A 27,111-nucleotide genomic window follows, 5' to 3' on the forward strand; every position below is an offset into this window, starting at 1 on the left:
ATTTTAATCGTTTCAAACCTGTTATGGTTACAATATAAATGCTTTAAAATATATTGCAAAATATAAAAAAGGGCCACAAATATGTAATGAAATATATTTTGAAATATGTTCACAAAAATGCATTTTTCAACAATATATTTTTTGGCCATTTTTTGTATATTTTAAAACATGTATATTTATTTGGCATTGGAAGAAAAACATTGTATGTTACAAACCTGTTAACATAACAGGTTTAAAAAGATTACAATTAAATATATTTTTAACTGAAAATATATACTTATAATTTTATACTTTATACATTTTATATAAAATTTTATTTTGGTCAGGAAAAATATATATTTTGCTGTATGACAAACACTGATTCAATACAGTGATATAAAACTGTTATTATTATTATACCATGAAGTTCATATGAATTTAGGGTCAGTAGGACAGAATTCAGTCACTAAACAGATCAATAACAGTCCCGTGGTAAATCTGTGTTAAATGGTTATCTGATACATAAAGACACACACAAACACACACAGTCAGGACAAACACAGAGCTCATGCACACATTCAGTTTATCTGAGGAACATTTCTAAGGTGAGTTCAGTCTTCATGTCATCCTTCTGAATATTTTTTTTTTACATTTGTGTTCAGAGATCATTCAGTTTGCATATATTCAAGTCATTCTTCACTAACAGACTGCTGAGGACTTTAATCTTGTATCTTTAAAACCGTATTGTAGCACATTTAGCTTATATTATATTTCAAAATTTCTTGCATTCTTATACTTATGTTCACAACTTTATGATTTAAATGTTCCTGTAAAGAGTTTAGTTTCTTATGCAAAATATTCTTCATTCTGGCGTGAAATTTGATCAGCCTTATATTTGTTCAATTATACCACGGGTCTGTTGAATGCTGTATTCTGATTGGCTGAGAAATGTTCCATGGGTATGCATTCATTTCTGATAACCGCACACCTAACTTCTCAAATGTCTTAAAATTAGGCACCTGAGCAATGTTTGTGGTAACCGTGGTATAAAAGAAAGTATTTGAGATAACTGAATGCATTGAAAATAATGTATGGAAAGATTTGTAAATCAAAGTTCTTACGTAAGGAATAATTGACTGCGGTCCTTTGAATTATTTGAAAATAATGCATATATTTTCTTATAATTCAATGGCCCGTCGTCAATTATTCCTTACGTAAGACTTTTGATTTACAAAACGTTCCATATATTATTTTCAATGCATTCAGTTATCTCAAATGCTTAGTTATGGCATAAATCTGCTGTCCACAGTTTACGTGAGATGGTAAACAGATGATAACACAAACAGTAGGCTATAACAGTTCAGACAGACAGACCGAGGTTACTCGCAGTCATCAAGTCCCCTTACTCAAACTTTAGCATTGTTTACATTCAGTTGTGTAATCTAGTTGTAGTGACAGTGGTGAAATATACCTGCTATAACACAGTTATTTTAGGTCAACACAATAAACATATAGTCATATACAACAATGACCAGAACATTCAAAGTTAAATCTACATCACATAGAGAAAAGAATAGATGATTCTTTCTTTAATTTAGGTGTTAAACTTTATGGGGTGGTTTCCCAGACAGGGATTAGTTTAAACCAGGACCAGGCTTTAGTTTAATTATGAAATATAACTAGTTTTAACAAGCATGCATTACTAAAAACATTACTTGTGGGTATTTTGAGGCAAAACAAAGAGTACTGATGTATTTTAAAATATATCAGTGGTGGACGTCGTTTTCAGTTTGGACAGCTCTTAAAAACATTTTAGTCTAGGACTAGTCTAATCCCTGTCCGGGAAACCGCCCCTACATTGTTGATTTGTAAAGTACTTTGGTCTTATACTGTAGCAGTGGTTCTCAAACAGGGGGCGCAAGATGGTGCCAGGTTAATTCAACCTACTATTTTAAGTTTTTAAGTTGACATTACTTATAAAATCAAGTTGAAATTGTTTAACTTATTTTTAAGTAAAAAAAACAACATAAAATATATGTTGATTTGACAAAAATGCTGCATGTTTTTTACAGTGATAGTTTTATGACATTTTATAAAATACATTCATAAATACTGTATAATTAAACCTTAGCTTACCAATAGCAATACAACATTGTATCATTTAATCAGTTTTGTTTAATTAAATTCTAATTGTAATTTCATTTTAAGTTTGAGATTGTTAGGAATTTTCTTTGTAGGGCGTAAGGGATGCATCCTACATGGGGGGGGGGGCAGACACACGGCGAAAAGTTTTGAGAACCACCGCTCTACACTGAAAAAAAATCAGCATGAAGTTAAAACAACTTGGTTTTGCAAGTCAATTAAGTTTTGACTTGTGAGTTGACATAACTTTTAAAAACAAGTTGAATTGTTTAACTTAATTTAAGTTAAAGAAACATAACATAACAATATTTGTTGATTTGACAAAATGTTTTACAGTGTCTAGAGTTCTGGTGTATTTTCAGTATTTCTGTTTCATATCACTAAACTCTGACTCAACCTCACAACAGAAGTCATGAGCACACATGACACAAGCAACGGTGTGATACATCGCACAAATCCACGAGCATCCGGTGAAGATCAGCATCGCTCAGAGAACGGATTCATTAGACGTGAGTTTGTATTACTCTACTCATGATGTTTTACTGTACAGATACTCAGTGATTCTCAAACCGAGGTAAACTCACAAGACTGTTATGGCCCATGACCAAAACAATGATATTAAATTTAAATGATGGGCATGGACCGAACACATAAATGAGCCACAGATCCTTCAAAAATGTTCCGAGAACCAAAATGACTGCATTTACTTGAAAGCGGGAACAATAATTCAAACAGTCAAAATAAAGTACATAATTCACAAATAATTGTACAAAAGTTATTGGCCATAAATTATTACGTTATTGGCCATTATTAAATTATCGGCTGCTACAAGGTGTAATATAAAGGCTGTGAAAATGATTCTCCCCCTCAGTAAACTCTTCCTAATAAGCATGCATTTTTTTTCAAATACTAAGTGCAGCTAACCTGAAAACATTTTTGTCTTTTTAATAGTAATTTTTTTGTTTTACAAAATGAACATTAAAGAAAAACCCTATACTGAAGAAAAACATAAGAATCTTCTCATCATTGGCTTAATAATATTTTTAACTTGAGATTTCTTACATGCAACTAAACGTTAGCAGACATCTCTATAGGCCTATAGTACAACTTTTATAAACATGCCTAAGGCAGCGTTAAAGATTCACAAAGAATAAAAAAGATATATCTTTAAAGTTTTGTGAGTGAATATTGGTACTTGCTATAAATGCTGTTTAAATGCAAGTGCAGTATAAGTATAAATATAGGATATTTCATTTTTTTTTTATTAACCATGGTTTCACTAAGGTAAGAATAATTAAACATGATATCTGTTGTAATCACTGTGCCAAATAAATATACTTCCCTTTCACAAAACAGTGTGGTAATGGTCTTGACGCTGTCGCGAGCTAAATCGATCTGCCATGTTATTGTCTTTTCATCTTTAATCCTAACAAATTAAATTAGAAATGATTAAATAACGTTTATACAGCAGTGCTGTGTATTTTCTTTGAGACAAATGGCAAAATACCGATAAATGGCACACGACCGCTTTACCTCACTGCTCCGCCTTTCAACTGTGTGTGATGCGCGTGCACGCGAGGGGAGTATGATTTGTCCGAGGAGTCAGATTTCGGTACAAGACCTGTTTTGAAGCCCAACGACACCTGCACGCACACTACCTCCCTCACTGCGAACATGACCATAGGCACTCCAGACAAAACGCACGTGGCATGGATTTTAAAGTCTGGTGGAACCTTTCGAATCCTCCCTGACTTTCGGGATGGTAACAATAGAAGTGCAATGTTGATCCAGAGCCCGTTTAAACACACGTGACAATAAATTCGTACCTTGATCAGATTGAATGTTACGCGGAAGGCCAAACAATGAGAAGAATTTGAGAAGTCAGAATTCGTAAGGGGGCAAAGGGGCGACACAATAACCACTAAACGGCTCACCGATGGCTGGAATCGGATGTAACGGAGCAGGTAAAATAAAATATTCTGGTTCGGTTTTCCAATCATTTGACACACGACACCTTTGAAAGTAATTTGCTTCATCTTTTTTTTAAACCAGGCCAGAAAAAAACAACTGAGTATATGATCGTATGTTTAGTTTACTCCCAAATGACCGACAAATGGTCAATCATGTGCGAGTCTCAGAATTTCACGATATGAGGAAGGAACTTATTTGCCCCTCATCCTCAGCAGATTCAGTAGATGGTGTCCACTTCCTCATTAACACACCACCTTCAATAAAGTATCCTTGCGATACGTGTTCGAGTTGTTCGACAGGAACAACAAAGAGGGATGACATATAGTCCCATCTTTCCTCTGTTCCACAGTAAGCTGTTCACGCGACAGCCCCATAAAATGCTCACCTCGTTTTTTAACAGCGATGTCTGAACCGTCAACAGAGTTTGAACACTTAATCTCACAAACATCTGAATTAGAAAAAACCCTTTATCATTCAGATCAAAATTCCACTCTGGCAGGATTTTTATTTTCCAGTCTCTGAGACATAGCGCGAGTACCTCTGGGTATTTCTGAGTCAATTCATCAGGAGTAGAAAAGGGAACATCAGTTACCTCAGGGCTGGCAAAAACTTTTCCTCCCGCCAAGTTACTCCCTAAAATAAAAGTGACATCTTTCACGGTCGCACTCCGCGGCCAGTAACAAGGGAGGATTACAATTTCGTGCAAAGGCACGTTCACAAAGCCCATCTCGAATCCCTGTACCAAAACACTCGAACCAATAGAACTTTCATTAGACAAAGGCATAGGTGTCATTTACACTGTGGACAGGTCCCCACCACTTTTTGAAAGCATTTGGTTAAAATGTTCTGAAAAATCAAACAATATCTGTGTGACTTACACTGCAAAAATTACTCTCTTACATAGTATTTTTGTCTTGTTTTCAGTAGAAATATCTATGAAAATGACCTAAGAAAATATGTCTAGTTTTAGACAAAAAATATACAACTTAAGTGAATTTGTGATTAAAACAAGCAAAAATATCTGCCAATGGGGTGAGAAAAAAATCTAAAAATAAGATTTCTTTTTTCTTAAACACTTAATTTAAGCAACATTTTCTCACCCTATTGGCATATATTTTTGCTTGTTTTAAGCACAAATTCAGCTAAATTGACTTATTTTCTTGGGTCATTTTGCTCATCAAGAAAAAGTATCTTAATTTAAGAATTTTTTGATATTTCTACTGAAAACAGTAAAAAAATACTACGAAAGAAAATCAGATTTTCAAGAAGAAGTATTTTTGTCTTGTTTTCAGTAAAAATATCTAAAAATTCTTAAATGAAGATGCTTTTTCTTGATGGGCAAAAAATATCAAATTTAATCTAAAATCTGAAAATCTGCCAATGGGGTAAGCAATTTTTTCTTGAATTTAGTGTTTAAGAAAAATGTTCAAGATTTTTTTGCTTACCCCATTGGCAGATTTTTTTTGCTTGTTTTATGCACAAAATCACTTACATTTGGTATTTTTGGTCTAAAAACTAGACTTATTTTCTTAGATCATTTTGCTTATCAAGAAAAAGCATCTTAATTTAAGAAGTTTTAGATATTTTTACTGAAAACAAGACAAAAATACACTGTAAAAAAATCCGTAGAAATTGCAGCTGGGTTGCCGGTAATTTACCGTAGATTTACATTTATGTTATTTACTGGCAAGAGTTTGTTCAAAGTTAAATGAACATTTAACATTTACAAGTCTTTGTCTTTACAGAGTAAAACTAAAAAAACAGCATCAAGCAAAACATTCTGGGAAACAAAATCTGAAGCAAAAAAACAGAAAAAGGTTGATGATGATTTCTGATTCCCAGAATGCTTTGCATGAGGCTGTTATTGTATAGTTTTATTCTGTAAAGATAAAGACTTGTTAATATTTAACATTTATTTAACTTTGAACAAACTCTTGCCAGTAAATAACATAAATGTAAATCTACGGTAAATTACCGGCAACCCAGCTGCAATAACATTGAAATTTCTACGGATTTTTTTTACAGTGTACAAATAATTTCATTAAAAAAAAATCAATTTTTTTGTAGTCTTTTCTTTGTCTTTGTACATTGCACTTTGTATGGATACCTATGAATTAACAAAATCCATACAAATTCAGGCTGTTTATTTTGATTGTTTAGAGAAGCAGGTTGTTAAAGGTTTGGGAATCACTCATTCAGACAATATTTGACACAATGCAATTCAGTGAATATTTTGTATTAAAGATACTGTTTGATGTTACAGATGATAATTTGACTCATATGAGGGAAGTGACACAGAGACGAGATGAGATTGAGGTGAGAGAGTATAAAGATTTAACAGTGTTTTTGTAACCAGCGCATCATATCCATCTGTGTTTGTTTTATTAAGCAGAAGATTAAAGCAGATGTGATCAAACATGTTAAATCTCAACTCAATGAAGTTCTGGACAAAGCGCTCACAGACTTGATGCAAAACACCTTGAATGATAGAAACACTGATGGAAAAGAAAGCTGTGACGGCAGGTGAGCGTTTCTGTTAAGTCACATCATCTTCTTCTCATCATAGAGTGAAGATGAAGGAGTTTTTATAGATATATATATTTTTTTAGGCACAGACTGAACCAGGAGAAGATGTTTGTGGCCAGATGGTCACTGCTGGAGTGAGTACACTATGCTATATAATATACTGATCTGAGAAAAAAATGAAAAAAATGAGGGTGGACAGGGCTTGAAAACTAGTTTATAAAATAGGAGAAAGTTCAAATGAGATGATAAAAACAAATATTTGCAAAATAAGACCAGAACTGTATTGTTATGAAGCTGAATGTTTATCTGTGTGTCTTTTAGTGAATTATTTGAGATCAATCACATTAGGACCATCTATCACATGTTCATCGCTGCTCTCTTCCTCTTCGCCTTGAGTACTTTAGCGGTGGATTACATTGATCACGGCAGGTGCGTGTGTGTGTGACATCATCATTCTGTGTATGTGTACACCTATAGCTGTGTTTTTACCATAATTAGTTCCTAAAACAGATGTTTACAGACTGCAGTTCTTTGTATATTTCAGATTGGTTCTGGACTTTGATTTGTTTTTTTACGCATTCGGGCAGTTGAATACTGTAATATGGGCCTGGTTTCTCATGTTCAGTTACACATTGTTTGGACCGTATCATGTACTGAGAGTTTGGGCTGGACGGTACCATCGCTGTGAGCACAGGACTTGTGTAACAGCAGTGTCAGCACTTATATTGTGTGTTACTCAGCTGAGCATTCTGGGAATATTTCCAGTGTATGTTGTGTTAAAGTACCAACTGCCTCCCGCATCACGATTCATCATCATACTAGAACAGGTAAACTAATCTACGTACTGTACTACATGTATACACTCACCTAAAGGATTATTAGGAACACCTGTTCAATTTCTCATTAATGCAATTATCTAATCAACCAATGTAAGAATGAAAGAAAAGTGATTTAAGCGTGGCATGGTTGTTGGTGCCAGACGGGCCAGTCTGAGTATTTCACAATCTGCTCAGTTACTGGGATTTTCATGCACAACCATTTCTAGAGTTTACAAAGAATGATGTGAAAAGGGAAAAACATCCAGTATGTGGCAGTCCTGTGGGTGAAAATGCCTTGTTGATGCTAGAGGTCACAGGAGAATGGACCGACTGATTCAAGCTGATAGAAGAGCAACTTTGACTGAAATAACCACTCGTTACAACCGAGGTATGCAGCAAAGCATTTGTGAAGCCACAACACGCACAACCTTGAGGCGGATGGGCTACAACAGCAGAAGACCCCACTGGGTACCACTCATCTTCACTACAAATAGGAAAAAGAGGCTACAATTTGCAGGAGCTCACCAAAATTGGACAGTTGAAGACTGGAAAAATTTTGCCTGGTCTGATGAGTTTTGATTTCTGTTGAGACATTCAGATGGTAGAGTCAGAATTTGGCGTAAACAGAATGAGAACATGGATCCATCATGCTTTGTTACCACTGTGCTGGCTGGTGGTGGTGGTTTAATGGTGTGGGGGATGTTTTCTTGGCACACTTTAGTGCCAATTGGGCATCATTTAAATGCCACGGCCTACCTGAGCATTGTTTCTGACCATGTCCATCCCTTTATGACCACCATGTACTCATCCTCTGGTGGCTACTTCCAGCAGGATAATGCACCATGTCACAAAGCTCGAATTGGTTTCACATGACAATGAGTTCACTGTACTAAAATGGCCCCACAGTCACCAGATCTCAACCCAATAGAGCATCTTTGGGATGTGGTGGAATGGGAGCTTCGTGCCCTGGATGTGCATCCCACAAATCTCCATTAACTGCAAGATGCTATCATATCAATATGGGCCAACATTTCTAAAGAATGCTTTCAGAACCTTGTTGAATCAATGCAAGGTAGAATTAAGGCAGTTCTGTGAAAGGGGGTCAAACACAGTATTAGTATGGTGTTCCTAACAATCCTTTAGCAGAGTGTATATATACGTACATAAGGAATAATTGACAAGAGACGCTTTTTTGATTATTCAAAAATAATGCACAACCAAGGTGGTAATCGACATGACGTGGGTGTGCATTATTTTCAATATATATAATTAACTTATAACACAGTTACCACAGACATTGGTCTGGTGGTTATTTTAAGACATTTGACAGGTCAGGTGTGCGGTTTACAAAAAATATTATTTATTTGAGGTTCAGGGTCCAAAGTCTTTTAATCTGACAAATAAAATAAACTAAGTCACTGAAAAAAGTAAAGCAAAGTTGTGGGGTCAGAGGTCAGGGATCCAAAGATCATTGAACAAAACTGTCAATACAAAGCTGACAGTAATAAATTATAAAGTTATAATTTATGCTATTGAAGGAAGTAATATAAAGAGAATAGATGGATGGAGGGATAAATCCTATGTTTGTTCCACAGATCAGATTTGTAATGAAGAGTTACTCATTTATTCGTGAGACGATATCACTTGTTGATAGAAACACATCACAGAAAGGTAATGATGTTAAATCTTACACTACTGCAACTGTATAAATACTGAATATGATATTATTATTATTTATTACGATACTATAATATATGAATATCGGCATGTTATCTATACTTTTTATATGATGACTCATCATCTGTTTATCTTGACAGGTCAAGTGTTGCGCTATCCGTCTCTTCACAGTTATTTGTACTTCTTATTTTGTCCCACATTGATCTATCGGGAGGTTTATCCACGGTAATCAGACTTAACAGAACTTTATTACAAACGTATAAAGTGACAAATCAATATGTTCAGTGTTTGTTGTTCTTTTAGGAACACGTGTATCAGGTGGAACTATGTTTGCATGAACTTTCTAAAGGTGGGATTTAATGTTTACTCTCAGACAAACAAAGATATTTCCAGGCCCTTTCACCTAAAAGCTAAAGAACAAATGAGGAATTATATGTGAGTTTTTTTGATTGTTGTGTCTTCAGGTATTAGGCAGTGTGTTATATCTGAACTTCATACTGGTGAGATTGTGCATCCCAGTGTTTATGGATAAAAGCAGTCAAGTGTTCAGTACGCGCACACTCATATTGGCTATGTTTCACGCTGCTTTTCCAGGTATTTACACACTATAACACACTAACAAGTCAACTTTATCATCTGCTCATTTGTTCATCATCTCTATTCTTGAATGCATGAGCATCTGTCTGATGTTTTGGTTCTTAGGAATGTTGATGTTAATATTGGTATTTTATTCCTTGCTACACTGCTGGTTCAATGCTTTCGCTGAGATGCTGCGATTTGCTGACCGAATGTTCTACAAGGTAAACACACACGCACGCACGCACGCACACACACAGGTTTCCATGTTTTGTGGGGACATTCCATAGACGTAATGCATTTTATACCATACAAACTGTATATTCTATTCCCCTTACCTACCCCATTCCCTAACCCCAACCATCACAGAAAACTTTCTCATTATTCACATTTTCAAGAAACATCATTCTGTTTGATTTATATGCTTGTTTCCTCATGGGGACATCAAAATGTCTCCACAAGGTCACAAAAATACTGGTATTCCTATCTTTGTGGGGACAATTGGTCCCCACAACGTGATATTAACCAGTTACACACGCACACACACACAAGCATGCACACACAAAGACGCATATGCATGCACGCACACACCCACACACACAGATGCACAGACACACATGCCAACACAATCATAATGGTTTATAGTTTTATACCGTAGTATATATATTTGATCCCTTAATCTATTCTCTCAACTTTCTTGTGTTTTAGATTTTCAAGATGTTTGATTCATAATCTTGTTTCCTCATGGGGACCAAAAAAATGTCCCAACAAATTGAATAAATTACTGACAATACTGTCTTTGTTGTGACATTTGGTCCTGATGTTCTCAGGAGACTTCACCCACTGTGAAACAAGTAATAAAAAGGAAGTTATCTGCTTGCCTTAAACTTGAGTGAAATCAACTTAAAAATATTCTTTGCATTAACTAATATTTTTTCAGTTGAATTATGGTAATTCAAATTTTAAGGCAACCAGGTTATTTACTTTAATAAGTTGAACCAATAAAACTTTTTTACAGTGTAGATACTCCTTGGGTTTATGGACTGATATTCAATAAATTGATTCTTAAAAATGTTGTATATATTTACTAAGTTTGTTGATATTTCAGTCATTTGTATTTGGTTGTGTGATCAGGATTGGTGGAATTCAACCTCCTTCACCAATTATTACCGCACCTGGAACATTGTTGTACATGACTGGCTTTATTATTACGGTTATCGTGATTTCCTTAGGGTAAGTGAATGACATCACCAGTGATCTGATTATATACGATACGAGCAATGACAGAAACTCATTCTCAATGTTTCAGCTGTCAGGTCAGAAGTTTCGCTCGGTGGCCACACTCTCTGTATTTGCAGTTTCAGCTGCGGTTCACGAATACATCTTCACTATGTGCTTTGGTTTCTTTTATCCGGTGTTGTTTTGCACATTTGCTGGAATTGGAGGTGAGAGAGAGAGAGAGAAAGTTTGATTGACAGGTCTGAACTGCTTTGCTTTCATGTAGTGATTTGTCATTTGTATTTTTCAGTGATATTTACATTTACATTGAATGACAAGAGGACGAGTCCGGTGTGGAACATCATTATGTGGATGTGTTTGTTCATTGGCCAGGGCATTCATGTGTGCCTGTACTCCCTGGAGTGGGCCGCCCAGATTCACTGCCCACGTACCGGGGTAAGAATTACTCATCCATATGCTAATGTACTCTTAAATTAACTTAAAGCCTTTAGAAATGAACAAGACGTTATTACTATGAATATGAGAACGTGCAAAACTCAGTTTGAATGAAATCGACTGGTTGTGCATGCACAGTAGCTGGAACAACAAATAACAAAAGGGTCTGTTTAGCACAACTTCAGCTTAAGAAACTAAATTTATGGTACAGTTAATGTCAAGTTGGCTGTAAATATACTTTATTTTGACCTTGCAAGGGATTTTATAAGATAGAAAGTAGATAAAACTTGGTCTTATATGACTGAAGTGTAACGCCTGTCAATATGTCTAGAGAGCACAAAGACTTTCCTTAGAGATCTAAAATGTACAGTATAAATGCTCTCTAGAATGACTATGCCCCGCCCCTAATGATAATAATTATGATAATAACTGTAATGTAATTCAAGCCTACTGGCTATGAAATATATCCGTATCAGAAGGATGTATTTTAATGTTTGTATATTTACTCTTTTTAAACAGACAAGCTTCTGGGAGTTGGTGACTCCACGATCATGGACGTGTAGCTATCAATGACAACAACACAACACAAAAGTGAACTGAACTTGCGGCTCAATAACAAACATCACAGAACAATACAGACCTGATCAACTGACACACCATCATATATTATATAATATAATACAGAAAATAATGAATACACGGAGATCAAATTCTGGTTTTACCACCAAGTTTACATTATATAACAGTGCACTGTGAAAAGTTAAAAGTTGGATCAACTTAAAAAATTACTTTACAAAAGTTGTTAAGCTTAAAACATTTTTACTAAAGTGGAACAAAAGTAAATTTTTAAGTTGGAAAAAAACCTAAAAATGTTTAGATGTTAATTTTTTAAGTTTTCACTTTTTACAGTGTGGTTATGAACTGATCTGATGGAAAAATTATTGAAATGCATAAAAAAGAGAGATCAAATTTCATTTGCTAACATTTGCACAATAAACAACTTTGGCATTGTGTTGTACTGACACATAAATGGACAACTTAATCTTGACGCAAAAACATTTATGAACCATTATACTGACAATAAGATTATTATTTAGACTTTTTTAATGACTTGAACTTTTAAAATATTGCCTTTGGAAGGGTAGATTATTTGCTGAATTGAATGCTAACTTAAATCAATGTGTGTGTATATTTTGATCAATGTAATAAACATTATTAAAAGTATTTAACATTAAAATATACTGTGGTATTTACAAGTGGCTGAAATTCACAGAAACAGAAGCGGAACAAAACTTCATGTAAAAATACAACATCTGCACAAGCAGAAGATGATAAACTCCTACTTCTCCAAAATCAACATTATCATATAAAACAAATCAGTCTGGAGAGAAGTCATCGTTGTGTTCACACGCATACAAAAAACAAACTTCCTCACACAGAAAACGTTAACACATTTTAGTTCAGAAGATCCTTTATCTCACGAGTTTTTGATAGAGAAGCTAAAAGTCCAGCGCTTGTATTCATGAAAAATCTTAATGCAAAGAGTTGCTCCTAGTGACAAAATTCTAAGAAAATCCCTCTTAAAAATAAAGGAAAATATCCTAGTAAAGAAAAAAGTCATTCAGTAAGCATCTTTACCCTTAAAAGAGGTCTTATGATTTAGAAATGGAGAAAGTGGAGGGTGCACAACTCTTTGCGCTAAGATTTATCATGAATACAGGAGCTGATGTTTAAATTTTACATTGTCTGTGTTCTTGGCTTCCAGTGTTTGTTCAGAAAAAGGATTTTAACAAAGAGAAAAACAACAGCAAAGCAAGCGCTTCATTGTCAACATTTTATTACAAAACAAAAAGGTGAATGTTTTTAAACAGAATTGCTAGTCGAGCAGTCACTGAGGTTTATCTTTAGTTTCTGCAGAAGTGAAATATCTGATTTTCTGTTCTTGCTCAAAGATGTAAGATTAGTTTAAGATCTAACTTGAGAAGGAAACGGCAGAATATTTTGTATGCCAACATCTACTTGACTCTAACTGTTACCAGGGTAATAAATTCACAAACCAGCAGCACATCACAATAGATATGTAAATGTGAGGGTGTTTAACATACAACACACATACAGCACTGGATTTAAAGTACAAAACACAGTGAAGTATACAGTCTGTCATTTAAACCTGGAAATAAAGACTTGAAAACATTTTAAATCAAGTAAAAAATAAACTGCTTAACTAGGATTTCTAGGTCACTAACCAAATGTACTGTAAGCAAATGTAATGTTGATGATGTGATCGCTGTACAGATGGTCATTGAAACAAAGATCATCAGGTGACGATGATCTTTCACACAGATAACTATACTGTATAAGTAAAGAGGATTTTACCAGGAGCTCTGAGAGGTTAAACAGCACCAACTGTACATCAGACAACAATATGATCTCCTTTACAACAGCAATATTATTCAGGACACCGCAGCACAATTTACACATGAAAAATCAACAGTACAGTAAAATCTTACAAAATGAAGTGTTACAGTACAAATCCTTTAGGACAAAGCAGTAATGAAACACACTTCATGATGTTTAATAATGTTTCTGGTGTTTGTCATATATATGATTCATCAGTGCATGCTATTCAAAATAAAACAACATAAAAATAAAGAAAAGTTGGTCCTGGTAATCTCATAACAAAGTAAAGTGGCAGTGTTTCAGAACCTCAGTGGTTCTTAGTTGACTCTGATATTGAAATGGTAATGAGTTAATGGTTAGTTTCTGTGGTGAGACCCTACTAGTAGATGCAACTTAACTACTCTAGTCTATAGTGCATACTGGGAGATTCAAGACTGTAAACATGAGTCTAAGGGACAGAATAACTAACAGCTACTGCCAGCGCAAACCATCATTTTGGTGTAAAATAACGACTGTCTGGATTTAATGAAGATGTGCAGTGGATAATTAGAACTGAAATGTGTGGTCTAGTTATTTTTTGCGACTGACCTTATTGCATATGCATTTTTAAGAGTTTCCTTTTTAGATGCAAGAGTATTTAAATTATTCACGCAACGTCATTTACTAATGTCTGCATGTGTGATATTACTGGTATTTGTGCCATTATTTAAAGCTGAAAAAAGCATGTCTTAAATCATTTTGCACTTAAAAGGTCTGCAATTGTTGCCTATGAGAGCCATCAAAAAGCGTATGATAGAAGGCATAGGAGTGTTTTAACACGAAATATATGCCAGAGGCACATATTACTCAAAAATATTGTTTGCCAAACCATGTTATTGTTTATTTGCTGGAGGAAATAAAAGAGGGGTAACTAGGAGAAGTCGCACAATGTCTGACTGTGATGTCTCTGGTGCTGAACTCAAGCTCATCAGGTGTTAGCGAATCACCTGCACCTCATCAGCTCTGATTATTTGTTACCCTGAACTCATTTGCGCTGCTCTCATTGGTCATTATGGAAATCAGCTGTTGCATCCGTGAATTTGCACCTTTTTAGTAAATAACCCACAGATATTCCCACTCCCATCCACGTTTTTTTGGAATTGCACTCATGCACAATTTGCCCCTTATTTAGTAAATCTGCCCTAAAAGTGTCTTCACAGTAATAAGTCACATAACATTTATAAATCTGGTTATATAACCGGATATCTGTGCCAGACAGACAACAGCTACATATAAACGCCTATGTATAGTTTCATCCAGATAGAGATATCACTGTATGGAATGACCAAAACAATCCGTTTTCTAATCAATGTGTTACAGTATTGTGGTAAAGTACAACTTGACTTTAAAAACGCATCTGATAGCGAGAGAGATCGGTCATGTTAGTCTTGTTGATAAAGGACAGGATGAGTATAAACTATGAGACTCATACGGGTCAGAATGACATCAGCGGATTGAGAGACGTGAGGATTAATATTCACCTCCTATCACGTGACTTGACCAAATAAGAGGATAAATCAGATTTCTGCACATGAACACGGTAAATAAGAACAGAAAGCACACAGTCCTTTATTTTTACAGTTAATGTGGCTTTAACATCAGAGACTGAAGATCACAGTACTGTCATCTTACACAACAATCAGATGAATGATTCAGCAAAGACAACACGCAATATCCATACACATCCAATAACTATCAGATGATTGGGTTATTAAATAAACTGATCTTAACATTGTATAAAACAATAAATGGTTTTGTGTCAATATTATAAAAAACGTTTCCTATAACCTGACAAAAACCTGAGGATGTTTCAGGAAAAATAAAAAAGACAGAATGAACATCAGTATGTTTTTTATCTCTGTAACAATGTAACAGCTAAATGAGATACAGACATTCAAGTCATCCCAGTTTCTCTCAGCGTTGTGTCTTTAATGTGTAAACATGTTAACCTCCGATTTGCTTTTTGGACCTTGTATCCAAGTGGTTCTGATCCCTTTGCTCACATTTTGTACAAAAAAATCTTAAAAAAAAAAGATTTTAACAAAGCAGTCAAGAAATGTCCAGGTCAAATAAAAACCGTTACGATTATTTTCTATTGTATTTCAACCAAAACACATTTAAGCCAAAAATTGTGTTACCATAAAAAAACTTGTAAATTAGTAAAATACAATTAAAACAATTGTGTTATTTGCTGTACTGAAAGGACAGAATTAAGCTGCTTTTAATAATAATTATATTATTAAATAAACAACTGAATCTTTTTATTTTTATTTAACTGCAGTAATAATGAGAATCTTTTTTGCAAAAATATAATGCAGTATATAATTATCAAATATAATGTGATTTTGTCTGAAAACATGACCCAGACATGTCTGTGTTTATAATGAAGTAAATCTCAGTGAACATTAGGGAAGGTTTGGGACTTCACTGATAAGGTGCATTTCATTACCAATACAAAAACAAACTATGATAAACTAAGGCATGACATATACTGTCATATACATATATACACGAGAGAGAGAGAATCGTGCATTCACTGTAAAAACTCACATTTCATGTTTGTGTATCTTTACAGTTTCTGCATGGAGGTTTAACATATATTTATATCCAGCACACAAGTCTTTCCTCCCTGAACAGCTGCGCATACAACATTTGCTAAAAGTGGAGCTTAATAAAAACACCACAGCTTGTGTGGGTCTACACATGCATTTGTGTGTCATGCACACATGAATAAGCGTGAAAGCCGTACCGTTTTGAGTGCACATTTCAATCAAAGTATTTTGTCACTGAATGTTCTCATTGGTTTTTGCATGAGTTTCCTACTTCCTTGTTTGTGAGCGCTGTTTGGCGAGTCTCCTCATGAAGCAACACGTCACAGCTGAGATGATCAACACACCAATAAACAACGCAGACGAGGCGCCGATCACCAGGGGAATGAGCAGCAGATCAGCAACTGCAGGTAAAAACACGTCAATGCAAATATAAACCACTACCAATCCATTCAACGCCCTTATAAACACTTCTGAACAACATGAGGTTTTCCTGGTAAACCTTTGATAGAGTTGTTGTTTAAAACAAGTGCCTTTTACTTTTTGAAATGATCTGCTTTAATCTACTTTTCAACTATCAGTTGTTTAACATATAAAATCAATAATTTGTTCTAAATTAAACTATTGAAACACAATCACCATTTGCCTGGCAATAAATATGAATTTCTTTAAATGCTTTTTTCCATTGTATTAAATGGCTTTGCAATGTATCGCATTACAATGTCAGTCAAGGAGCGCCATTAGATACGGTCTCATTTATACACGTGCTGCAGCTCCCCCTTGTGCTTTTAGAGACATATGCAATCATTGTGGTGATCTAAAATCATTGCGATGAGGTCAAACAATCGTGATGAGACGATAAATTAATAATTGTGACAGCCCTAATGATATATATCATTTATTTGTATATGCTGAACACATGCACTAACCAATACACCACAGATTCATTTCTGATGAGCTGTGAGACGAGCGGCTCCTATAAAGTTGAAAACATCATTCTTACCTCGAGCATACAGGTATAGGTGTACGGTCTCAGACTCCGCTCTGCCGCCGGTGTTGTACCATACGCCGTGTGGGTCCTGTGACCAAACCTCCACCTGACACCGATAGTGACCCTGATCCTCATCATGGGCCGAGAATATTCTCAGCCTGTAAGAACTCACGGACACGCGATCGACACTCAGTTCACTGCTGTTACTGTGGATCTGTGCCAGACCGGCGTAGGTCAGAGTCGCCAGGGCGCGCCCTCTGCTGTCCTCTGACAATGGGATGTTGTTTCTCTCTGGATCTTCTCTCTTCTGAAACCACTTCACTTCCACCTGGAAAGGACCGGTGGTCAGCACAGAAACGTTGCAGATCAGGATGACCGTACTGCCTCGTTTCAGCAGCGATCGTTGGAGCAGATCAATGGTGGCGGATACACGGACATCTGATGAAGCACAGGAACAAAACATTTTTCATTTTACATTGCAGTGTTAAGTCAGGTAGTTAAAATGTTAATATACTCCAAGCCACTAGGCATTAGGGCTGCAAAGGGGCGCAAAGTTTCAGATAAATCTCCGGAAACTTTCCATGGGAACTTAATCTGGGGCATTTTGGAAAATTGCAATTGGAAACTTAACAGGAATTTACGAGAATTATTTGGAAATTTATATAAACTATATCATATACAATCATACGTGTAAGTCTTTTAGACAAATATGTGACCCGTCACGGAAACCAGGGACTCAAGTCGGCAGCACAAGTTTCGAGAAAATGAGAAACAAAGTTTTTTTTTCGAAATTTGTGATTTTCGTTTTATTGCAGAATCTGTTAGTTGAGATCACGAAGAAGCCTCTCCATGTTTGAGATAGCAGTTTTTGTATATTTGAAAGCGTACATTTTGCGGTTAAAATAGGCTTGTTTTTCCGGAGATTCTAGCGTGCAGCGGGGGGCGTCATTGTCTGTGTGTATATTTACATACTGTATAAGCTTGTGTTTTCGCCTCCGCCCACAAAGGGAACAGCGTGACTACTAAATAAGGATAGTTCGCCCAAAAATGAAAATAATGTAATTAATGACTCACCCTTATGTCGTTCTAAACTCGGAAGACCTCCGTTCATCTTCGGAACACAGTTTAAGATGTTTTATCGTTAGATTTAGTCCGAGAGCTTTCCCCTTCATTGAAAATCTATGTATGGTTTCCATGTCCAGAAAGTTAATAAAAACATCATCAAAGTAGTCCATGTGACATCAGTGGGTCAGTAAGATTGTGTTGATGCATCGAAAATACAGTTTGGTCCAAAAATAGCAGAATTACGACTTTATTCAGCATTGTCTTCTCTTCCGGCTCGAGCGTGAAGTCACGTGACTGTAGTGACGCGCTGCCCTGTTCCTCAGACATGTTTGCTAAGTTTTTTTTTTTTTCAAACTTATAGCGTGCGTCTCCCCAGACTGTAAAGCTCGGGCGCACAAAACAAAAGAAAAATAAAAGAAGCTGGGGCGGAACAAATAACAGTCAGCCGCATCGTACGTCAGCCGCGTCACTGACTTTATGCGGCGCCGCAGTCGGTAGACGTCAAAGTACCGCGAGAGCTCTTCAAGAAATCTTACGGAGTAGTTTAATTTCGACTCGCTCTCGCGGTACTTTGACGTCATCTGTATGTCAGTTCTTGCAGCGCAGCATGAGTCCAAACACACAGAAGTTACACAGATATCGTTGTATTCTTCATATAATTGGCTACATGTTTTGTCTATCAATATTTTCCATGAAGTCATTGGCTGATGGAGGAACGAGCGAGCCATTGGTAACCTCTCTAAAGGATGTCACGTTTTCGACGGCGCTGTTTGGATGATCTATTATACTACTTCCCTATTTTAAATACAAACTGTGAAGGCGGGTTCATGTGTTTAACGGAATGTAAGCTCATATACCCTTACATGTTACGATTTAAATAGTCTTCAGATTATATATTATATTGTATTACCAGACATTCATGCGAAATCTGATGTAAACAATCTATACTTCACGGATTATATGCATTTGTGGACAAATATGGACATTGGATAATCTGAAACAGACTGGATTCGACTTGTGATCCCCACAAAGGTAAAAGAGTCATGTTTATTTTTGCGGGTTGTCATTTGGTCATAAAATACTACATATGATGCTAGAACATCTCAAAAAGGGTTTTACAGGGGGCATGGCTTAGCTAAATGAGATGTAAATGAGCCCTATTGTCTCCCCCAGCTGAAAAGAAGAGTCCCTTTCGTCTCGATTTTCTCGGTTTGAGTATTTCTGAGTTCCTATATTCAAATGGCCACAACTTCTCCAAATCTTATCAGATTTCCATGTGTTACACATCGTTGGAAAGCTTAGAAACTGCACTTTCAGAATCTGTGAATAACTCAAAATGCCCAGATCCGACTTGTGTCCCTACTTTCCGTGACTGGTCACATATTTGAACATCCGTATTGTAGAACCAAGAGGAATAAAAACAGCTTTGTGCCAGTTGCTATCAATCAGTTGCAGATATGCATGCAGGGTAATAAAATCATGATACTTATGCTGCGTTTACACCAGACGCGATAGAGGGAGCAAGCGCGAGTGATTTCAATGTTAAGTCAATGTAAGGTCCCGCGGCACGGATGAGGCGTTTAGCGTGGTGCGGAAGACACGTTTCCGTCTAGTTTGCGCGAATTGAGCGTATGGCACGGTACACGCGAATGGTGCTTTTTGTGCATTTTGTATTTGACGCGAATTTGACTAAATACAAACCGGTAACTCTCTCGATAAATGCACAATCAACATCAGTCATCTTGCAAACAGACAACCGCAGGGTTTCCCGCAGAAAATGTGTTAGTTAAGGTGGTAGGGTTGTGCCGGTGGGCGGGCCGGGGGGGTGGCAATCAAAGGGGCGGGGCGTACGCGTCATGATGAAAATATTTTTATTTAAAACACTCAAATAAAACTCAATTTTGAAGAAATTGAATTAAATGTTTTATCAACAGGCTAGTTTTCCTCCAGACAGTGACTTACCATGTCTTTCTCTCATTTCGGCCATGTGGCGCGTGCCCGCTTGCGGTGTGAAGTGTGGCCACGCTATTCTCTGAGATGCACTTGATGGCCTTTTGTGCAGCAAATTTTTTTTTTGGACAATCTAGTAAAGGTGGTAGGGTATCCCAGCTTAGGTGGGCCGCCCGAACTGAAAAGTGCTGCGGGAAACCCTGAACCGCATAGCACTTGCTCCTCCCACAAGAAGCGGATTTCGCTTCCGACATACGTCAACTGCTTGCTTTTTTCCACGCGTCTAGAGCAAAGTAGACGTGCGGAAAAAGCAAGCATTTGACGCGCGTCAGAAGCCAAATCCGCAAATGCATTCAAACTGTTCAAGTGGCAAACTAGGCGCGGTAGATGCGATTTTGATTTGGATGCCTGAAATGCGGTTGGTGTAATCACAGCATTACGCTTATCAAGCCTGGATTTATTTAATCAAAAATCCTTCAGAAATTATTCTAATATTATTGAGTAATGAATATTTTTTTCAAATTCACAGTTTATCCCATTAATTACTATTAATTCCCATATATTCCCATGGAAAGTTCCCAGCCTTGAAAATTCCCAGAATTTTGCAACCCACTATTATGATTTAATGTAACGGCTTGTACACATTGTACACAGATTTTAAAATGTACCCATAAACAGGTTAAATCAAATACTTTACACGTACCTTCAGTCTTCAAGTTAACAGTGACCCAATCAGACCTCTGAGTTATGGTAGCAGGGCTCGATGGTCCTGGTGTTAGTCGGCCGGCGTACACGCTCACGGCACACCGGTAGAGTCCGGAATCAACGGGGTGAACAGAAAACAGGCGCAGAGAGAAACTCCCGTCTGCTTCCTTCTCCATACTGCCTCCACCCGCCCTGCTGACATCATCGCCCCAGCTCACGACACCGTCAGTGCCCATGCGTGCCACCTCCACCTCCGTTCCCCCTGTCCTCCCGCGCCGCATCCACTGGACGAGGAGTGCCGAGCGGTTCCACAAGCCCACGCCAGACACCTTACAGGTGAGGGTGAGCGGAGCGCCGGTCTGCAGCGATACGGCACCTTCTGGTGTCGAGCGTACGGTGAGCGTGTCCGCTGTGAGAGTAAACAATAAAATTAAACAGACTGGTTACAAATAAAAAAAATCGCACATGAGGGTCAGAAGTTTTATAAATTAAAAAGCATCTTGCATTTAAATCAGATTAAATAAGAACTGTTGTTTATTTCTAACCGAGAGGTTGAACGGTGAGATTTCCCATCTCCATGGTTCTCTGAGCGATGCGTTCCCATGTGCCCTGTGGGTCTCTGACCCACTGCACGGCTTCGCAAAAATACGCTCCGGAATCGTCCGGTGTCAGGGCGCTTATCTTCAGCACGTACAGATCCCTTCCTCCATCTCCTTTTATCTTTTCCAGAGCGATTTCTCCCTCTTTATATCTCCTCTCATACGATCCACCATGCCCCGGAGTCACAAGCAGCTCGCGATCCAAGGCGATGATTTCTCGAAGGTTGTGGCCTGCGGACTCCGTCCCCTTGCTGCTTCGCATGCCAAACGTGACTGCCACGTGAGTGTGCTGCTCTGATTGGACGGAGGCCATGCAGGTCAGCTGAAGCTCCGCCCCCTCGATCATAGGCTGGCCGCTTAGGATGCGTGAGTGTGTTATGAGCAGAGTATCTGGAATCACTTCAGAAAGAAGAATACATTACAAATAAAAAGGCAATAAACCTTCAAAATCACAGTAATGAACGCCCAACAGGAAGTTGAATTTAAATTAAAAGACTAAGAATTTCTGATGGCACTTGTTTAAAGTTTCATTTGGTTTTTAATTTCATGCCACCCACCTTTGACCACCACTGATGAACTGTAGTTCCCCAGGTAGCGGGTGTCAGTGCTGGGCGTGTAACATTCGTAACGACCCTGGTCCTCTGGGCGGAGCCTCTGAATTATCAGTCTGGCTTTGTCGCCCGAGTCCCTCTCCACCCGAACCTCACCCGATCGTACACGAGGCTGGAAGGGAGCGTACGGGAACTCGGTATCTCGTGTGGACACCACATGCATCTGCTGACCCTTGGCATCCTCCCGGTACAGGGACCACTCAAAGTCCTGAGTCCGTGAGCCTTCGTATGCTGAAACGGTGCAGGGCAGGGACAGAGGGAACCCGGCTACCCGGTACAGTGGACCGGCCGGGACAGAAACGTCACGGCAAACACTACAATGGAACTCTAAAAGAACAAAACAAATAGGAAATGAACATGTGTCACAAAAAATTTGTTAGCTGTGCACAGTTTGGCATGTTAACCAAAATAATTAAAAAAAAAAAAATCAAGAAAAATCGAATTTAAAGTCCAAATGAAGTCTTTATCATGTACATTGATAACGGAAAGGTTAGTTTTAGCAATCTCTACTGGCTTACCACTGTACTGACCTTGCTTACTGAATAGGGTAAATTGTAAGCTTTTATATGAACTAAACTTGAATGGGAAGCCCAAGGATCGAATAGCAAAGTAAAGTTTGTAGAAAATAGTTTTTTTCTGGCCAATTTTGATCGTGACTATGCTGCATCCACTTGCATCCCAGTTTTGATATATTTATGGTATGAAATGTACAAAATATCTTCATGGATGGAACATGATCTTTACATAATAAACTACTAATTTTGGCACAAAAGGAAAAGCGATAATTTTGACCTATGCAATGCATTTTTCTACAAATTCCCATGAATGGTAATAAAGATATTTATTGTCTATTCAAGCCCAGTAACTGCTTGGTGTCCCAGTCTAGCATAATGTTTGTGTAATGTGTTTCTGAATGAATAGGCCGACAAATAAGAAACAGTAAACCATTCTGTCAGTCCTTGCCTCACTGCTGATGTCATCTTTTTATATAGCGGCAAACATTTTTCAACCAGAAACTAGGGATGCACCGATATACCAGCCTACAATCAGTGTTAGGAGATAAAAGCGGTTTCCCCTACTATTGGACTAGTGTTTAAAACAGCCGATGATCAGGGCAGATTATATCCTGACAATCAAAAGGGTCAGAAAAAGCATCAGAACTCATTCTGCGTGATTATTTTGAATTAGGATTCTAGGATTTCATGACATAATCATTTGAAACAAGGAATTAAAAGCAAAATCACCAGTATCTAGTATTGGTATCGGAACATATCATTAAAGGCGGGGTGTATGATCTCTGAAAGCCAATGTTGACATTTAAAATCACCTAAACAAACACACCCCTACCCAATAGAATCTGGACCTTCTTTTGTTAGACCCGCCTCACACATACACAACCCAGGCAACGATGTCGGGTAGTAGACACGACCCTTACTGCTGATTGGCTACAAGTGTGTTTTGGTAGTTGGCCCAACTCCCCTTTTCAAAGCGGTTTACAAAAATCGTGCACCCCGCCTTTAAAGCAACACTAAAGAGTTATTGCTCTCTGCTCCCCCTACAGGTTAGACGCGTAATTGTTCAGTAGCACTGTCGTAAATACTGCAGCATAGCTGGCTCTGATTGGATTGTAGGTCTGCCGTAAAGCAAGTTTTTGTAGTTTTCACTCAAACTACAGGACCACTACCCGACGGTTGGAAACTTCTTTAGTGCGGTTTTGGCCGATAGAGGGCTGCAAAGCGATTGTGAAAGTGCCATTCACCCTGTTTTGAGTGGATGAACCACTGAAACTTTTTTGGAAACGTTATTTTAAGGTAAAAAAAAACTTTAAGTAATTGCATATCGGTTTCGGCACAAAAAGTTTGTATCGGTTGCATCCATACATTACTAGTAGGAACTTTTATATTTTGTTGCACTCATGATAAAGCTGTCTCACTAAAACAACCATACAAATTCAAATGTTTTCCGGATGTTTGCATAATAAAAGGCAATATAGCAATAAAAGCAAGTGGTAATGTGTCATATATCTGAAAAAATAAAAAGTTTTCCCACAACGTGTATGACGGTTTGACTAGTGATTAACTGGCGAGATAAACTAAGCTATTGTTATGCTGTTGTTGACACCAGTGGTTGGGTGTGATAGCGTCCATGATCCTGTTCATCAAAAACTTACACAACTTGAAAAACGAGACGTGTGCTGAGACGTTTCCCTATTTACTACACAACACATATACTTTAAACCAAAACGATTACTGATTGGATGACAAATAACATAGACATTAACTTTAATGTTGTTTAAAATAGTTTTAGGTGAATTAGATCATGTCAAACTGTATGACACTTCTGTGTTGACTTATCAAAAACACTAAAGTAGTGACTAAATAATGCAAAATAATAATAATTATGCATTAATGTGTGATCTCTTACAAACACATATTTTGTGTCATTTCTGTCTGTGGCTGTAGTGTTGATGTCTCATCACAATATGTGACGACACACATCCTCTCATGAACCGACACCAGAAGGCTTTTAAACAGATCAGATGTGTAATTAAACACACAACTGCAGCAGCGAAAATCCTGAAAACATGTGCATGGTACATGATGACGTCATTATTGTGACTTGTGGAGGTCACAAAACTGAACACGAAAAAATGCCAAAATAAGTAATAATGTTTCATAAAGAGCTAAATCAATGAGGATACGCATGGTTACAAATCTCATTCATTAACCAAATATCAAGAGCTTTACATGCAGAGATAAACCATGAAATCAAAAACGAAACAAAAGGTAAAGTCTATATCTAATTATCATCTGACAGAATCGCTGTACCAGAGTACTTTTTGTAAGGGTGTGGTAATGAAATGAATTGAGTAACATCATCACCTATGTTAGTTACGTAATACTCATTGTACTTGGTAGTTTCAAGAATACCACTGATAGGTGTCAAAAAGCCACAAATACCGCGGTACTTCAGCATAGAGCACAATATTATTGAATGATTACCAAGCACCACATCCACACACAATAGCATTTATATACATAGAGCTGGACTCACCCCACAGTAAAACGATAAACGCGACCCTCCACGATGCCATACTGCTTTAATCTCCAGTAGTGCACACTCGCATTTGCACAGTTTTACTCTGACTCCACCACTAACACATGCTTGTTAGACATTTGCTGTCGGTAGAGAAGTCAAACGCGTTTTATCACCACAGATTAGATAATCTAACGCGCCAAAACCAACGTGAACTGACTGACCGCGAGCATAAGCTTCTAATTTAACCTGACGTAACCAGCTGTTTATAACCCATAAAATATCTGTGTTGTTAACCAGATATGTCAAAACACTAATCTTCTTGTATTTCGTGCACTATATTCCTTTAAAATCCTTTTTGACTTGTAATCGTATCGTCCACAAGATTACAGCAGCTCGACTGGATGTAGCGCATCACACTACTACAGCGAGACGCACGGCTGTCCAGTGACGTAACGCAGCGTGGACACTGCAGCCAATAGGAAATCATCGCGATGAGAGGGTTGACTCACTTTTAATTATTTTAATAACAATGGTTGAATCCAGAGTCGTATACGACTCTGGTTGAATCCTACGGTTGAATGTAGGCCAATCCCACAGAAAATGTTTCCTATGAGTTGTCTTGACTGTATTGTAACTCGTATTTGTCGTATTGCAAATATATATTAAAATATATAAAAAATATGTTAATGACAACTATTTAATAATAATATTTTTACTACTAAGTTAAAAGTCTGCCTCTGCAATAGCAATATAATTTCTTACAAACGACTGTAATGAAACAATAATTTCAAACAATAATAAAGCGTAATATTAAATTATTATTTTATTATTTTATATGCATTATAATTTTAATTATAAAAAACAAAAAAATATATATAATTTAATATTACACCTTATTATTGTCTGAAATAGTAAATTTGTATTACATTCGTTTGTAATTATTCAATAACGATACAAATAAATAATCATATTGCTACTACAGATGTAGATTTTTAGATTCCTAAAAATATTACTATATTCAATATTAAATATTATTAAAGAGTTGTCAGTTTTATTTATTTTATTTATTTTTTATAATATATGTTATTTTTATAATATTTTTTAATATATACGCTTTACTGTTTTTGTATTACACCATTATTGCTTACACTAGATATGGCTCCATCTAGTGGATATGTATTGATGTGAAGAACTCACATTATAAAACATATATATTTAAGCTCAGGTTCTTTTACAAAACACTGTCCTTATACGTTACTAAATGGTTAAAACTATTAAAACAAAAACTAGCGGAGTCAACTTTACTTTTTTCTTTTAGTTATGCAAATCAGTGTAAAGGTCAAAATACAAAAATACTGCAAGAGCCACTCACAGCCCCTCAACAACCGCATAACGACCAATCATAAGAGCCAAAGCATCGTGGCGGTAAGGTTTAGACATCAAGTAATGTAATAATATTGTTTATATAAATTATTTTAATAATTTTACAAATTATTTTAAAACTAAACTATACATTAAGGAGTTTTAAAAAGTTGTTTTTCTCTCCACCACTCTTTTCTGTGCGCATCTCTCGTGTCTCCTCAGTGGGGCAGCATTGATTCATCATGAGTTTGTTCACGCGCATGTTAAAGGGATAGTTCACTCCAAAATGAAAATTTTTTCATAATTTACTCACCATCATGTTGTTACAAACCTGTCTACATTTCTTTGTTCTGATGAACATGAAGGAAGCTATTGTGAGGAATGTTTGTAACCAAACTGTTTGTGAGCCCCATTCACTTCAATAGTATTCTTATTTCC

General features: G+C 36.8%; 2 protein-coding genes across 3 annotated transcripts; one reads left to right on the forward strand and one right to left on the reverse strand.

The window, feature by feature from the left end:
* The first annotated feature begins 471 nt into the window (after positions 1–471).
* On the forward strand, positions 472–12,587 carry soat2 (sterol O-acyltransferase 2). 2 transcript variants are annotated; one of them, XM_065272429.2, is made up of 16 exons: positions 472–584; positions 2,529–2,630; positions 6,356–6,408; positions 6,482–6,615; positions 6,702–6,752; positions 6,940–7,047; positions 7,163–7,445; positions 9,032–9,107; positions 9,254–9,338; positions 9,417–9,462; positions 9,578–9,707; positions 9,816–9,913; positions 10,824–10,922; positions 10,999–11,134; positions 11,218–11,363; positions 11,883–12,587. In XM_065272429.2, exons 2-16 carry the CDS (start codon positions 2,534–2,536, stop codon positions 11,934–11,936), a joined length of 1,596 nt encoding a protein of 531 aa, XP_065128501.1. In that variant the 5' UTR covers positions 472–584; positions 2,529–2,533; the 3' UTR covers positions 11,937–12,587. The 2 variants fall into 2 exon arrangements, with proteins under 2 accessions (XP_065128501.1, XP_065128502.1); XM_065272430.2 differs by having other exon boundaries at positions 6,485–6,615.
* On the reverse strand, positions 12,174–25,740 carry igsf8 (immunoglobulin superfamily, member 8). Its single transcript, XM_065272428.2, has 6 exons — positions 25,327–25,740; positions 22,219–22,599; positions 21,608–22,060; positions 21,061–21,471; positions 17,355–17,780; positions 12,174–16,755 (listed from the first exon to the last, which is right to left on the reverse strand). The coding sequence occupies exons 1-6, from the start codon at positions 25,364–25,366 to the stop codon at positions 16,622–16,624; spliced, it is 1,845 nt and encodes a 614-aa protein (XP_065128500.1). The 5' UTR covers positions 25,367–25,740; the 3' UTR covers positions 12,174–16,621.
* Between the last annotated feature and the right edge of the window lie 1,371 nt (positions 25,741–27,111).

Source organism: Paramisgurnus dabryanus, chromosome 7, assembly GCF_030506205.2.
Source record: "Paramisgurnus dabryanus chromosome 7, PD_genome_1.1, whole genome shotgun sequence".
NCBI classification, from domain to species: Eukaryota; Metazoa; Chordata; class Actinopteri; order Cypriniformes; family Cobitidae; genus Paramisgurnus; species Paramisgurnus dabryanus.